Source organism: Manacus candei, unplaced genomic scaffold (assembly GCF_025592945.1).
Source record: "Manacus candei isolate 608988 ecotype Guabito, Panama unplaced genomic scaffold, ASM2559294v1 h1tg000135l, whole genome shotgun sequence".
NCBI classification, from domain to species: Eukaryota; Metazoa; Chordata; class Aves; order Passeriformes; family Pipridae; genus Manacus; species Manacus candei.
The window spans coordinates 73,024-90,098 of NW_026138183.1; the positions used below are offsets into that span (position 1 = coordinate 73,024).

Genomic DNA, 17,075 nt, shown 5'->3' on the forward strand with positions numbered 1-17,075 from the left:
GCTTTCACTCTGTGTCTGAACTGTATTTCCATGTAACGTAGCTGAATTTAAGAAAACATTTATGCATGGCTAGTAGATATTTGGCATCATTACCACAGAAATATATTTTATGCACCATGATCAGAATGAAATAAGTAAAAACTTAAGTCCTTTGTCATAATTGAACTCTATGTTCAATTAAACTGATTAAAATGTTATCTAGATATTGGGATTACAGTGACAGAGACGGCCCAGTATATAAAACAATATACATTTATTTAGCACAAAAAGTTTCATATTCAAATAGAAGTGCATGCATGCTTTTTTTCTACAACTTTACGGCACTTTGGTTTCTAAAAAAGTGAAGAACCATCATAACTAACAGAAAGACATACTAATCATTTGACAGAATGACTGTTTTATCCTACAACTGTAGGCCTGAGAGCAGCTTATGAACTGTAAGGCAAACTAGGAACTCCTTCTCAAGTGACTAATCTCTATGCAGTTCCATTAACTCAAGTGGAACATTCACAAGAAAAATGTTTCACAACTAGGACAGGATATATGACTCCAATGTTTCCTATGGTTTACAGCCAACATAATACACAGCAGTGGCATTATATTGTCAGACAGAAAAAGACAGAGTACTAAAAGATTCACAGTAAGTTACCAGAAACACTTACTGACAGAGAAAAAAAATCCAACCATGTATGTGATCACATGACATCATTAAGCATTATTCCCATTTCACAGAAAACAGGTAAGTTGACATATAATGCTCAGAATTACGACATCTACAGACTTTAAAGCCTGCAACTTTCATTTAGAGACAAGTACTTGATATTATTTGGTAAACAAAAGCTGATAGCTCACAACTGACAGCACTGAAATATTATGTGAAATCTCGTTCCATTAATGGCATAACTATAACAATCACTGGATACAGAAGACCATCCAATTATACTGGTAGACAGATTTTCCACAGCTTCTCCTTCACTGAAGTTACATCACCTTAAGTGATTGACATCAAAGATGTGCTGCTGAAACTAGTTCCGTCTTCCCACCTGTAGTTATCAACTGGATTAGACTCCCAGAGTTTGGTCGATTCTTTCCTGTTATCCAGTCATAAAAGGTTCTGTTTTAAAACAAATGGATAAAACAGGTTGAGGAGGATAAAAAAATCCCTACTACTATCAAGTATAGTGACAGGAAGCATTAAATAAAATAAAAGCCTATTTACTTTTCCTTCTTTTCCTACCGCTCTCTAGTGATTTCCATGCATTCTGTAAACCAGTGATGTGATCACTGGATTCAGACCCTCAAAGCTGAGCAGAGGTGCAGGGAAATCCCTAGGGCTTTATAGCACACACAGGGGATTTTCAGAATATCTCAGAGGAAAAGACCAGGAGTATAAAATGTCAGAGTGGTGAGGTTTTTTCCAAGATAAAAAAAAATTGAAAGTGGAAGATGCGCCGCTTTAGATGACTTTATAACATATATATTAGAAACACAGTTTTGTGGCTAGGATAGAGTTGCTAAACCCATTACTCTGCCAACAGGCCATTATAACACTTTGATATTTAACTATGAAAGTGGTCACAGCAGAAGTACAAAACGCCTTAAGACATCCAAAATAGTGCTGAGTAAGATGGATTCATTTTAGGTAGAACACAGAACACTTCTTATCAAAATGCAATACAGAAAGTGCAGTATATTCTAAAGGTCCATCAACCCTTGCAATAATGCAGACATAGCAACTGCCATGTTGGAACATTCTACTATCTGACAACAGCTTCCAGGGCACAAAATTCAAATGCCATGATGGAAAGGATTTCCTGCATCCTACCCAGGATGCAGATGTTACCAACACTTTAACAACATTGGATGTTTTCTGATGCACAGACAATGAGATTTTCAGTTTTCAAAGCTGGGGTTAAAGTTTAGGGAATTAGAAACAAAACAAATCAATCAACCTAATTCTCCTAGGAGGTTAAAATACTTAAAAGTTAAACTTAAAAAAATTAATTTGCAGAACTACAACATCTGGCTAAGCAGCCTCTCAGAGACTCTGCTCCAGTTTCTAAAGCACAATAAATTAAAGATCTTTTTATGAACCTTTTTAGGTTAACTAAATTCAATTGATGGGCCCTTTTAAAGAGCCACATCAGACAGCTGCATAGGCTGCAACTAAACAGTTGCAACCAAAACCATTTCTGACTCTGGCATCCACCTTAAAAAAGTTCACATAAAACAGGAAATCAAATGTCAGAACTAAACTACTCTCTGAACAATTAGCAATAGGTAAATCCAATTTCAGCATCAGTTTTAAAAGACTTTAAAAATGTGTAAGAGTAAATCCCTTTGTAAAAAATGAACATATATCCAACTTTGTTTTTCCTCAAAGGGGCAAGACAGTTGTACCCTTATTTTCTTCCTTTTGAGAGTTTACCCTCAGTGGAATGTGTGCTACTCCCCATCACAGGGTAGAAGGTAGTACTCATGCTGCACCTTCTCTAACAATGAATGAGAACAGTAAAGCAGATAATTGCAGCCTGCCATTAGATAAGCTACAGTTGAAGTTTCAGCATTTTGCAACATCATTCAAGACAAGACTTTGTAGATGATGAAAAAAGATATCTTTATTGAATTTTTCTAAACAAGAGCAGGAATTTTGCCAGTTGAGAGAACTGAACTAACACACTGTAAACCAGGCAGTAAAGAGTGTTTAAAAGAAAAAGAATCCCACCCAAGTTTACATGCCTATTTGCAGTTTATCTTTAAGACAGGTGTCTCCTGCACCTGCTGTCTGCAATTTAATTTGTTTACAGGCTTTATGAGATTCTCTGGCTTCCAACTCCTTAAGGCTATCTCCCTTGCTGAAATAACTCGTGTAGAGAAGCTGAATTTGATGGAGTTGGGCTAATTTTCTCCAGTTCAGAAGCCTGTGCAATAAAACCCAATGTGATTTAGAAACATACACAATGAGGAGACAATGGAGGAAAAAACCCCACTCAAATCCAAGGCAGCTATTTAAAAAGAACATGCACTAAGGTGCAGCCTCAAGAGGTTCAGTGAGGAATTGCTCACGGATACTCACTCTGCAATGAATTCTAAGGGTGTCCAGGAGCTGAAATCTGCATCAGGCATTGATTTCCTGTTTGCCGGTGTATCTAAAGTAACCCTGTGATTAAAAAAGATAAGACAAACCTTTTCTTTACACAATCATTTTCCTGATGAGCACCACCTGCTTCAAATCATTGCTGTAACATATGCTTGACTTTTACACCACATGGTATGGATTTCTCTTGCATCCTCCCAGCGTGTTACCAGCATACAGTCATCAGTTTCAACGTTTATCCAAGGCTCCAACCTATAATCTCTCACCTTTCCGGCTCACAGAGGAGTTGCCCATTAGGGCAATCACTTAGTCCACAGCTCCCTTCCCACCTCTCTCGTGCAGACAGGGAATGGCATTAATATGCTTGTTCACATGCACTGCACAGCATATGTGCACTACATCCATGTTTTCAGACAGCCTCATGCCAGCTGCAAATGCAGCGATTAAGCGCACAAACATCGGAAGTTTTGACTTTGATTATATATATTTACACTAGGCACAATGATATCAAGGGGTGAACTTTTCACAGCTCCCTCACTGAGATGCTGTTGACAATCCAAGATATATTTACTCTGGAAAAATTCACTCAAGGGAAGAATTTTGCATGAGAACTACACAAGTGCAGCATGTGCACAAATCCAGTGATCTTGGAGTCTGCATGCCAGTGGAAGGTGCTGTCAATTATCCAAACACATTTAATGCCATTACTCTCTGACCTAAAGACACGTGCACTAAGAGTGTGCATGTGTGTGAGGAAAACAAAAGCAGGGAGAATTCAGGTAATGTTTGAAGTTCCCATATAGGACTCTTTAGTCTTTATTTTTGGGTCCTGATTTAGAAACAGACCTAGCAAGAAAAATACTTCTAATTTTTGCAGCAGAATTGATAAAATTAGACATAGTGAAGACTTACTAAGCCATCCACTTCTTACTAGCTTTCCTCATCAAAAAGAAAACTGTGACAGGCAAATACAAGCTAAACTTTTTCTTTTCACAGATCCTCAAAGTGACCTAATTTTACTAATCACGCATAGATATGCAGCACCTTATGAAAAAGCATCTTTAACCAAGTGAAAATGTGCCTAGTAATACTTTGCTTTACTGCTATCACACAGCTAAGTCTAAAACTGTGCTGAATAGCTCGTATCATTTTTAGAGTTCTATTTATACTGAAAAAAAGAGAAATCACACTTTAATGCATGGCTACAGTCAAACTGGTTGAAAATGAATTAAATTTTAATCCCAACATCCACTAGAGTTTTGCAAAGGAACGGAAAGGAAGGTAACCATGTTTAGGGTTTCTTGGATATCATTTTGTTCACATTTTCAAGATTACCCCCTTTCTCTGTGAAACTGTAAGGAGGTCTGAGAAGCTGTTTGTGTACTGTGAACAGGACACTACAAGCATATCTATGTGGCTCTAGGTTACAGCAGTAATTAAATAAAACAACACAGGCAGAGACAACTAAGCAACTACTTACGGTAAAATGGCAACAGCAGCAGAACCAGATGGCAAGCCACTACTGGCACCAGCTAAACTCTGACAAAGCTGATGCACTGCTCCTTTGGCCATGCCATAGGCAATCATCCCTAACAATTTAAAACAGGCAAATTAGAGCACAATCAAAACAGCTCTCAAGATCATCAGTAACATGATAGAAACTCAAGACTGTTTAGTGAATATTAAGGCCACTTACCACAGCCAGAACAGAATCAGACTTTCGAAACATATTAAAACATATATATTAAAAGCAAAAAAATGGAAGAAAAAAACCCAAAAAGCATTCATTAGACATCCAGGAACTCAGTTTACTCAGCACTATAGAAATAAGCAGCTTACTGAGTTAAGCACATTTAGTTATGCACCAAAACATGCTTTGAAGGATGTGACCTACAGGGCTGAGCTTACAAATGTAACAGTAAGTGTGAAGATGCTCATAGACTTTATTAAGGTGATCATCCATTAATTTTTATCATATGACTAAAGTATTTGCAGGTTTGGACCCAAATATATACAGTTCACTTCTCTCCTGAACTGTAATTCACTTGGTCAGAATCCCAGGTCTGACAGGGCCTTCAGGGAAAGCCACGAAAAAAAACCCAAAACAATCCTCATGGTAGAAAAATTACTAAATAACCTGCAGGGAAAGCAAACTTCTTCCTAAACACTGTTGTTTTCTAGGCAGATGGTATTTAGCAGTTGCAAGAGCAACAGCAATGAGAGTATAAGGCACACAGGTCAGGTATTTTCTATCTTTCTTTCTGCCAATCTATATAGCTATACAGCCCCTTTCCAGTGTTCCTGTAGATGCATTTTGCATTGTAGAAATATTTCTGTTATATTCACTTAGACAAATTGTATAGGACCCGTTTCTGCTAGGGGAATCACGGACAGCACTAGCTAACTTATTTTATTGTCATGATAAAAATATTTGCAACTCTATCATATTCTCATCTTGTCTAAACCAAGCACTCTAAGTCTTCTTAAATCTTTTCATGCTTAATACATTTCTTAGCCATCACTATCACACAGCTACTGTAACTATTAATGCGATTTTCAGCGTTCTTCAGCTTGCATTATCTGAGACAACATTTTCTCATAGGAAAAGAAAGGTAACACTAACAGCAAACAAGAAAAACATTGTTTCTTCCAGAACAGCTCGTAGTAACAAGCCTAGCAAGGCATATTTGCAGAAATTGAGTAACAACTCTTTCCCAATTCTTCCTGAAGTTAATAAGTTGCATGTGTTTGCCCTAAGCACTGCTGTGATTTTTGGAAAAATCCAGACTAGCTGAAACCAGCTTGTTCAAAACGGGAAAGCAAATCTCTTTGATTCCTGTGTTGTGGTCCCTACCTCCCAAAACCACACAAACAAAAACCATGAAAGCTTGCCAGAATTAACATTTTTTCATTTTTATGTGGTCAGTCAGCAGTACATTGGAAATTATGCCTTTTATCTTTGGACTATAACAGATGCAGCTGTAAACACAGAAGATAAACCATTAACTAGAAAATACAGCATATTTTTCCTGAAAAGTTTTATATTCATAAATTCAGTTTTCCTGAACAGTTTTATATTCATATATTGCATATGTTTTAAAATCTTAGTATTTGTGTCTCATAAAAATATTGTTGAAGTGACACTAATAAAAGATTGGGAAATAGGAGTATTTGTCTTAAACTTTCCTCTTGCTGCCTGTGGGCTTGTGTGTTAGTGCCTTTTTTTTTTCTGATTTTAAATTGCTCCCAGATTTCTTCCTCCATGCAGATCAACACAGTTAAGGAGTGAGATTAAAAATCCAATAAAGTTCATAGTAAATAGCTAGCAGATGGCAAAGCCAACAGTCAACAAGCTTATCTATGTCTGAAGCAAAGGTAGACTGGAATCAGAACATGAACAGGACAAGCACAGTAATCAGAATCAGTTGAGTCATCACCAACAGAAAAATTGGTCAAATAAGGACTCTGTCTTTCAGAACACAAATAGGAAAATTAACTTAATCTAAAGACTTACAGATTGCTGTGTGCTTCTAGTCTTCATTTCCAGACTTTTTTTCCTATATCATATATTAGCCAAGTACATTTCACCAAATCATGTCAAATATTATTTAAATACTGATTTTATGTGTTTGCACTCCAGCTTTGAGAAATTCAGTATTGCTAACTATAAAATTACACTTTCCCTACGTACTTCAGTAGCAATTTTCCATTTGTACTAGAAGTCAAGCAACTGGGGAGAGAAACCGCTGCTTCACAAACAAGAATGCTCAGAAGAACAGGTATCTCTAACTGCTGCTGTCCCTGCAGCCATGGTGCAGGGATATCATGCATTGCATTTTACCTGGGGTTCCAGATAAAGCAGCTTGAGCTCCTGTGAGAGTCAAGAGACCGCCTTCCTTCAGATGTTTTGTTGCTAGGTGGCTGGAAATAGTCGATGTCCAAACACTCTGCTTCCACATCAGATCACAGTTTTTGTATAAAGCTGATTAGAAAGAGAATTAGTGAGATTAGCTAAAAGGTGGAAGACCTCTAATTCCAGTTTTCTTAGCGTCCCACAGAGTGCAAAAGCACTATGACAACATGCTTTCTACCATTTTCTACTTTCACATTGTAAAATATCCATTTATGTCTTTTGTATCTTCTTTTGCTTTGAGCCTGTAAGGTCTGAACCGGAAGGGAGAAGAGAAGGACACATTTTACCAGATTTACTCCAGACAGAAAACAAGGTTATTTTTCTTCCTGTATCTCTACAGTAGTGGGTAAAGCATAAAATTTCACTCTGAACATTACATGTTTAAAAGCCTTTTTTAATCTGAAGGGCTTTGTCTGTAGCATGATTTTGGGTCACTAGGCAGTGCCTTCCAATATTGTATTGCACAGCAACAGCTCAGAGAACTGCAGGAGGCAACTGAGCTTCTATTCATAAAGGAATTAATCAGGAAACATCGATGTTTCTACTCAGCACTGTCTTTCGCAATTTGCCTGACACATGTAACCTTGGCAAAGTCAGCTTAACAGTGCTGAAACTCCTCCATTTTAATAAAAATTGGTGTGTCAACAAACACCACTAAGGAAATGAAGTGCTGTGCAAATTTAACAGGCAAAGAAAATTCAGAGAAGCACTAAGAAGCACTGTGACTAAGCTATTTTGTACTTTTATGTTCTTGTCCTCTTCTGGACTTGGAAAGAAAGATAATCTCAAATACCTTTATTACCACGATTTTTAAGGATTCCTTTCAGATATCATTCATGTTTTCATCAGCACATATCTACCAAAATCTTACATTTGGCTTTGGCGCTGCCTCCAGCCCATCCTCCTGCTACACACAAGATCGCATCCACCTTTTCTTCACCAAGAAGTTTTCCAATCTCTGCTGTCACCTTCAATACACAGAACAAAAACATACTGAAAACACTGAATCAATAAGATAAAGGAGTATATATCACAAATGCCTTAAAGTTACTTTTTCTCTTTCTAACATAAGACCTCAAAACTGGTAATGAATTTGTTGGCCATGAACTTTCTCTGCCTAAGTGGACAGCAAACAATTCATCTCTCAATAAAAGAACAAAAGTCTACTGGTTTTCAAAAAAGTGCATAGAAAATTGTGTTGCAAATATTCTACATTACTCTTTAAAAACCTTAAGAGTTGTATAGCTATAATGAAAGCATATTGTCTAGAGATTCAGTTTATCAGTAAGAGAAATAGGTTCAAAAGTTAAAATTCAAAAAATAGATCCTATATGTTGAGAAAAAAGCAAAAGAGTTTTTAGGCTAGCTCAGTCTCCCATATTTACCTTTGTGCATTCCCTAGGAATCCCTTGGTGCTTTGAGCACATCATCTACCTATACACAGTGCATTTATAAGATACGATATTTAAAAGAAGCATTGCATTTTAGGATGTCCTTATCCATCTTCATTACAGTCACCTGGTTCAGTCTGAAACTTTTAAAGTCACAAAGACAAAAACAAACCAAACTGCCTTATGTGCTGAACCTCCAGTCTCCAGGATCTTTCTGCAAATACGTGCAGTTAAAAAGAACTACAAAAAAAGAAAAAGAAAAAGAAAAAGAAAAAGAAAAAGAAAAAGAAAAAGAAAAAGAGAAAGAGAAAGAAAAAGAGAAAAAGAAAAAGACAAGCAGAAGCATAAGGACCTTGGGGCTCGCGGTACGGCTGCAGAACCGCTACCGGCCGGGCTCCTGCTTCCTGCCTGAGGCCGGACGCACTCCCGCAGCCGCGGGAGAAGGGATGCACACACCTGAGGGGAGGCTGAGAGCATCGCTCGGGAGAAGGGATGCACACACTCGGGGGTAGGCTGAGTGCATCGCTCCACCTCCTCACTCGGCATTGCCAGCCCCGCGCCCGCCGCCGACCCACCTGCTCGGCCTGCTCGGGGAAGGAGTCGGTGGCCCTCACCACCACGTTGGCGCTGGCATCCGCGTTCTCGGCCAGGTCGATGCTGGCGACCCACTGCGGCGGGAGAGGAAGGCGCGTTATCGGCCCCGCAGCGCCCGGCCCGGCGGGGCAGGGGCGCTCCTCCCGGCGGGGCTCCCCCGCCTCGCCACCCCCCGGCCCGGCGCTTACCCAGTTCTTGGCCTTGAAGTACCGCACGCACTGGGAGCCCAGCGCCCCTCTGCCCCCGTACACCAGCACCCTGCCCGCCGCCATGCCCGCTGTCACACCCGGCTCCACTGCTGCCCGGCCCGGCCCGGCCCGGCCCCGCCCGCGGATGCGGCCGCCCCACGGGGCGGGAGAGGGGCGGCAGCGCCGGCCGGGGGTGGTGCGAGGGGCGGGTCCGGCTCTGCCCGCCCAGGACTGTGCCGAGCCGGGAGCAGAAGTCCAGGGACCTCGTCCAAGCCACAGCGACGGACTCTGTTACCCGCCCCCAGGGCTACTGCGGGGGTTAATTAATTACTTAGTGGTTGTGAAGGTCCCCACAGGGCTCGAGTAGCGGTAACCGTAGAAGTGCTGGCAATTATGGCCGGTTTCCTTTAGCACTCCTTTATCGCACCTGTAGCTTGAGTTACGCCGCTGCAGCCCCCGAGCACCTGGGCTACGGCACGGCTGGCCCGGCCTCCCCGGCTGCGGGGGGCTCTGCGCGCCCCACTGTCACTCAGAGCACTCCATAGACATCACATCTGTCCCTCAGCTAACAGGCTTTAGCGATGGAAGGCACCGCTCCGAGCGCAGGGACAGCCGCGGGAGCTGTGACAGCTGTGACATTTAGAGGCTGGGTGAGAGCAAGGGCCGGGAGAACGTAGCTGGCTGAGGTGCCAGCCGAATCCTCCGGCCAAATTATCTGGTTTTAATGCTTTGCACCTTGCACACAGATGTTTACTCGCTTTTCTAAACAATCTAAAAAACTGGATTCTTTTAGTTTTCTTTACATGAGGTTACAGTAAAGTAAAGAACTTGATGTCATTTGAACATGACAATTAAGCCTCTGATGAAACATTAGCCAGGCGATAGAGATAGGATTACTTGCTGCAGAAAGAAGCATCACTGCACTACAGCATAATGAAGCTGTTACTTGCAGCCATTTCAGGATGTTGTCGCAGCAAAACGTATTTTAGACTTTGATTTTTAACAGTACAGATTAATTGCTGGAGCTTCAAAATACAAAGAGAAGTATTTTGAAATGCCTGCTATTCAACTGTGGATTTCGGAGCATGAGAAAAAATGGGAAATATGCCTGACTGCTGCAGAGAGGCCTTGGAGATGATCCCTTGAAAGCACCAGGATGCCTGGCTGCTTTAAAAAGACGTTATTTACCTTGGCTTCTCTAATAAGTTTTGTGTCTTTTATCTTAATTGTTGTTGCAATGGGGACCCCAAAGTGGATGACAGGAAAGATTCTTTGCAAAACAGGAGCTGATTTGGTCAATGCCACAGATCCAGAGCTGGTCAAGTTCATTGGAGAAATTTACTATGGACTCTTTCGGGGCGGCAAAATACGCCAGTGTGGGTTGGGCGGGAGGCGTTCCAAATTCACAAGTAAGTACAATTTTGGTTGAATTTTTTGTTTAATGTCTGGTTCAAATATAGCATTCTATTCTTTTTGCTTACAGACCTTGTAGAATGCTAATTGTTATTATTAAATAAATTTGTGGCTGACTTGTGGTCATTATGGTTCGGTGTCTGAGTGTGAATATAAAATCCCTATCATTTCAAGCACACTTTTTGCTCCCAGTTATGTTCTATAATCCTGGAATCAAGATGGGGAAAAAAATCCCTAAGGCTAAATGGAGAGTTTCCTTTTAGCCTCATGAAGGGAGTCAAAGGCATCTGGAGATGACCCTGTAAATCACACTTTCCCCTTGATTGACTCTTTCCATGCCAAGTGTTTCTCTGCCATCTGTCTGTCCTTACCTTCTCTGTTGAACTTCTCTGAGGCTTTTTCCCTTTAGGAAACAGAGATTTATTTACTTGGCCACATCACTGTATTTCTCTAGCTGTTCTAATGCAAATGTCTGCCATAGCAGATACTGCTAAGTTTATTAACATGTTGAAGAAATTTTTACCTTCTTTTCTGCTAACTTTGGAGAGAAAAAAAATGCTGAACTCTTAAAAAATGTAGAAACTCTTATAAATTTATTCCTTTTAATATAAAAGATTTTCTTGAGGTCTCAAAAGCACTCAGCTGTTCTCTGGATGATTTCCAAATTTCATTCACTCTGTGCCGTAGAGAAAATGATAATTTGCATTGAAGATTTTTAGTTCAGTGTGCAGATTGACTGCAACTTAAACCAATATGAGTTGAAGCTGCTGCAGTCTCACCCTCTCCCTAGCCCACAGCAGTGCTGTCCTGCCCTATCCTTTGCAATGTCTCTGGTAGTTATGGCGGTGTAGTTCAGAAGTTAAGATGGCCAAAAAAATTAACCTACCAAAAAATAGTTGTTTTCCTATAGGATTGCGGCTGACTACACAACTGCACAAGCACCTCTATAAAAACTTGAAGGCAGGTAGGACTGTGGGACTTCAGAAGGAATGGAGAAAAGAACCAGAGCAACCTCTGCTTAGATCAGCATGACCAGTTGTTAAGCTGGATAAATTTGGACTTGCTGCTTTTGCAATAACCAAGTTCTTGCTCAAGCTCTGACTGCAGCTGCAACTTCATGACATGGATATAATAGTCATGGTCATTCAGTCTCAGTTCTCTCATCCTATCCTGTCAAAGAGAATGAGGAAAAAAATCTCTGTACAACCTTCTGGACTCTTTAATAAACTTTCTGATTTTTTACTCTGTAACCTGAGAGGAAGGCCTAAGGTTCCACCATCACTCTGAACTATATTGATTCATATTTGGAGTACATGATCCTATACTCCTTAATAAAGCTGTCACTGAAGCTAGTAAGAATTTTCCCTGTTAGAACTCTAAAATTGGGTCATTAAGTGCAATGGGTACAAATATGCATTTAGGTCAACAAGCAGCTCAGAGATTTTTCCTTTTAAATATTCTAATAACTATCAGGTTTGATATTTTCACAGTACTGGTTTCAAACAACAGTACACAAAGCTGTTAAATACTTTTGCACAAGGGTGAGCAGAACTCACTCTGGGGGTTCTGAGTTTTCGCTTTGAATGTCCCCCTTAATTTACAAGCATTCTGAATTTACTGGGGAGCAAGAACTGTGAGACTTTTCTTGTGGAATGAGTTAACATAAATGGACATCACATAGAGCAAAACAAGGCTAGCACCTCAAACACTGCAGTACTGCAGTAGCTCTGACACTTTGGAATTTGCAATAATTTACTGTTACTAGTACAATGCCTTTCACTGTGTTAACTAGAGTAGGCTTATGGCTGGCACACTCTTTTTTAGCTGGGACAGTGACAGTATGACTCAATTGCCGTAATAGGTATCCAGTACTATTTTGTACTCCTCAAGGTGTATCATCTGGTCTCCAGCTACTACTTCTGAAGGTGTCCCATACATAATGCAGCATGTATGTTAGACCCACGTGGTTGTTATGATAGTCCTCAGGCATCTAAGTTGGCATAAAATGCTTATGTTTTGACAGCTGAATCAAGCTCTGAGAACGAGCTGGGGAAGCCAGGCATTTTGCCTATGCATGGCAAACACTGCTGAAATGGTAATATCCTTCCTGAGGATTCTTATTTCTGCATACTAAGCCAGACTCCCTGGTCAGGTCTTTGGGATTTGGCTGAGAGCCTCAGAAAAGAGACCAAATAATCCTTACAATTACTCAAAAATCTCTGCTGGTTTGTAGGAAGGCTTAATTCTATGTGCCTTGTTGTTACACTGCCAGTTATTTTCCAGTCAGATAGGAAGCTAGTTTTTGGCTTCCCGTGTCTCATATGTACTTCTGATTCTCATTTATTTCCCTCCCTTCTTCTTGTTGGAGTCTCTTCTGTAGCTCATATGTATACCAGGCCCACCTACAAGAATGAGCTACTGAAGAGGTAGAACTGTTGAATTTTTGTATGGAATATGTACAGTATGAATTTTTCTACATAATCTACTAGAATTCCGTCATGGCATGACCAGATTGTATGCCTGATGCTCACTGTTACATCTACCAATTATTACTGCTTACTTTTTATGTGGCTTGTTTAGACTTTTTTTTCAGTTATGAAGCACAGAAAGCAATCCGTTTATTGGTTTATAACACAATGTACCTTCCTTTTAGTAGCTTTTTAGTAATTAAGCAGTAAATTCTTCAAAACATGTATGAGTGTGCAGTGCTACACCACCTGAAGGTCTCTTCTTGATCACCTTGTATTTTAGGGTTCCTCTCGATCAGCCTCTCTCTTTCCTGTCAGTCAGCATGTCACCTACAATTCCCTACTCACATTTCTTCTGATTCTCTTACTAAAGGGCTGCAGGATAAACTAAATACTCAGGTGCACATTTCCCTGCTGCTGGCCAATCTGGCCCCCCAATTAAGTAATTGAGTCTGTGAAGACAAAACCAAGAAAGTTATCACTCTTTAGAGACAGATGAGTGACAGGCTGCTGAGGGAGAGCTCATGCCTACAGCAGAACATGTGAGCACTTCACTGAAAGCCCATCTGACTTCAGTACTTTACAAGCTTCCTACAGATGTAGCTAAAGCTCTGCCAGACACCCAGAAAGGCATAAAAGAGTCATAGACACTAGATGAGAAACCAAGAAGGGAATCGGAATCTTAAAGTGAAAACCTGTGGGATTAGAAGTGTGAAATTAGGGCAGATCTCACTTGAGCCACAGTGAAGAAAGGGAGAGAGAGAAAGAACATGAGAAAATAAGCACAGAAAGAAGTCATACTATTTACGGCAGCAAGGGCCTGAACAAGGAAACTGGGACTGTCAGACTTCAAAGGGATAAGACTGAAAGCATGGGACAGGAATGGGAAGCTCAAAACCATGAGTTTGGTTTGAGGAACAGAGATGAAAAAGAGCAGACAATACAGTAGTGGTGATAAAGACATTAACACAGATAGATAAATAAACAAGACTTAAGCCTGAATCCTTATTCACAGACCCTATGTAAAGGATTATACCTGTAGCAGAATATCCTTGGTTTGTCTGATATACTGAAAAATAAAACATCATGAACTAGAGATGTGTGTAACTAGCTGAATTGAACACCTCTGTAAAAAACATAAAGTAGTATTATTTGAGTTTGAAGCACCAGCACAGTGTGATGTTTACCGTCATCAAGAAAATCTACATACTTAATATGTGATTCTTTTTTCTTGACAGTTTTCCCACACATGGTGAAAAAGTTGAATACAGGCTTGCATGTGATGATCATAATGTTCCTCTGTGTGGCCATTTGCTTTTCTCTGGTCAGTTTTGGATTCTGCATTCTTAATGCAATAAAAGTTCCTTACCGGGCTATTAAAGGTCCAGCAGGAGTATGCCTTTGGAACTTCCTTGCAGGTAAAGTTATTTACCAGCACTTTTTACTAGTCACATTCATACAAAATGGTAAAAGTTCCTTCTCTTGCCTTATTAAATATCTTGTTGACTCAAGTACTTGTAAATAAAATGAAGTTAACAGTGAATTCTCATCTATCTAAACAGAACTGCCAGGTGGCATCTTCGTTTATGGTGTCTAGTCAACATTTAACAGGAGCTATGAATGCCAGCCTTTAGGTTCCATGTCACTGATAAAAGGACTTTATTACAAACATTGGTATCATGTTTGCCCATACAATAAGGTGTTTAAGCCATGCCTATGTCTATCCCTACTCTGTATATTGCTCACTGTGGCATTCAGTAAGTCTTTTGAAGCACAATCAAAATGTCTGTCTTGTTTTGATTATATAACAAGGGTGAATACTTCTTTCATTTTGTTGCAGGTGGATTTGTAGTACTTGCAGTCACCAGCTTTATGGCTGCTGTGAAACTTCATCACCTCACAGAAAGAATTGCCAATTTTCGGGAAAATGTTTTTCGATTTGTTATCTTAGAAGAACGCTTTGAAGACTGTTTTTGGATTTGTGTGGCAAGTGCCACAGCACACGCAGTGAATTTGCTGCTAATAGCCATCAGTGGGATTAATTTTCCTAAAATTAAGCCTAAAACAGAAGAAGTGAATGTTACAGCAGAAGATATCATGTACTAATAAATCTATACAAAACTACTTCAGTTAAGTGAACTGTTGTAAAAGAAACAGCTTCTTGGCTCTTCCACCTTTGATTTGGATGGATGGTTTAGTTATCAACTTAGTAAAGATGTCAGTCTACAATACCAGCAATTAACATGTCTGTGAAAAAAGAAAAACACAAATACTATAAATATTGTTATTCTCAAAACTGACTGCTATCTGCAGTAAATATATGCTGTTTCTCAGATTTTAGAAAATTCACACTTTTAAACCTTTAGAAAATTAAGGTAAAATATGATTTCATCAAAACCAAGTCTCTTCTTTGTTTAGAAGAAAATTTGTTATCACAAGTCTCTGAAAGGTTGTTTCAAAACAGAAAGAATAGACATTTGACAATTACTTTCACCTAATTATCTAGAAAATGCTGAGAAGGACATATAAAATATATTTTATGATGCTATACCATATTGAAAAAGAAAACATCATCTGTGAGGCTAAAGCTAAGAGGCAGGACAGGCAAAGTATGCATGAAATGTTTTTAAAACAGAAATTATCCAACCCCACAAGGCAAAGAAGTGAGAAATGTAAAGTTTATGGGATGATATTAGTCTACAAAAAAAAAATTTTAGCTGCTAGATAAAGGTTCCAAGGCAGCTTTTGGAAGAAAAGTAAACAGGTTTTAAGTAATAGTGCTTTTAGATAACATAGAAAATAATGATCTGACAGAGTAATTATCTTCAGAACCTTGTCAATTCTTAAGTTTGTCTGAAATTAGGTAAAAGTGATGTATGATGAAACAGTATTAAAATGAATAAAAATGGTTAAATAGATGGAAAAGTTACTTTCTTAGGAAGTACCATAATTTTGACAGGGATTCGACCAGTTCATGGGTTATGAGGAAAGAATATATTTGAGTAAAGAACACGCCCTTAAGCATGGTTACAGTGGCCTCTACCATCTTCGGTTTTGGCTCTTCAAGGCTAGCAGGATCATGAGTGAAGCAGAAATTTATGAGGGTGCCTCTGCAATAGTCCCTAATAACCTGTCTTCTTCAAGACAGAATTACCCATGAGACTTTTAGGAGCACTGATTTATTTTTTTTAAACTCACATAAAATTTAAGAGATAGATGGAAAGTTATGATAAGTCTAGGGCACTGTTACAATTTTAGCATAAAGGAGGCTCAATAAAGCAGAAAAAGTAATTCCTAGTTTATAGCAACTACTTACTTCACTGCTCTAATTTTACTGGTGCTTTCACTCAGTCTATACCCTGGGCCACAACTCCAGGAAGATGGTACAATACCCAGTACATGGATAGGCAGCAGACAAACCCAGTCTACGAAGGTGCCTTAGATGGTAACAGCACAGTATTGCCCAGAAAACTTCCCACAGAGGCCTCTGGGGTACCACCACTTTCCTCTTCCAGAAAACTCTGAGTGGCTCTGAAACAGAAGAACTTAAGAGTGCAGCATAATTATGCAAGTAGAAAATGTAATACTTATAATTTGTAATTGTTCTATGAACATATATAATTTAGAAGTAATTGTTTTACACAAAGAATTATATTGTGAAATGTAACTTAACATTTACTAAATATGATTCTCTTTAGGAAGTGAAAAGAAAGCAGATCTTTAAATCCTCAAGTGATCACTTTGGAAATGCTTTTCAGTAGTGTTAATATTGCATGTATTACAACATATTTTTCATCCTAATAATGAACTTCTTAATGCCCCTCAAACTCCCCCCCACACCCAACCTAGTTATTGAATAAGACCCATGGAACTACTTAGGTGAGGACAAGATTAAAGATTTGTTGGAGTGGATTCCTAGGTAGGTCACGGTAGCCCTGAAAAAACCCATAGAGTACACTGTGTACATGAAGTTAAAAAGGAATGGCTGGGCTGATCAGCTTTGTAATTTCT

The 17,075-nt window shown here is 39.4% G+C and overlaps 2 protein-coding genes across 2 annotated transcripts; one reads left to right on the top strand and one right to left on the bottom strand.

Annotated features, from left to right (window-relative positions):
• Positions 1-234: 234 nt before the first annotated feature.
• Positions 235-9,319, bottom strand: QDPR (quinoid dihydropteridine reductase). The gene is made up of 7 exons (XM_051771489.1): positions 9,184-9,319; positions 8,977-9,069; positions 7,882-7,978; positions 6,939-7,079; positions 4,578-4,686; positions 3,077-3,160; positions 235-1,114 (listed from the first exon to the last, which is right to left on the bottom strand). Exons 1-7 carry the CDS (start codon positions 9,265-9,267, stop codon positions 1,006-1,008), a joined length of 717 nt encoding a protein of 238 aa, XP_051627449.1. The 5' UTR covers positions 9,268-9,319; the 3' UTR covers positions 235-1,005.
• A 113-nt stretch (positions 9,320-9,432) lies between these two features.
• Positions 9,433-15,170, top strand: CLRN2 (clarin 2). Its single transcript, XM_051771490.1, has 3 exons — positions 9,433-10,592; positions 14,303-14,482; positions 14,905-15,170. Exons 1-3 carry the CDS (start codon positions 10,340-10,342, stop codon positions 15,168-15,170), a joined length of 699 nt encoding a protein of 232 aa, XP_051627450.1. The 5' UTR covers positions 9,433-10,339.
• The last annotated feature ends 1,905 nt before the right edge of the window (positions 15,171-17,075 follow it).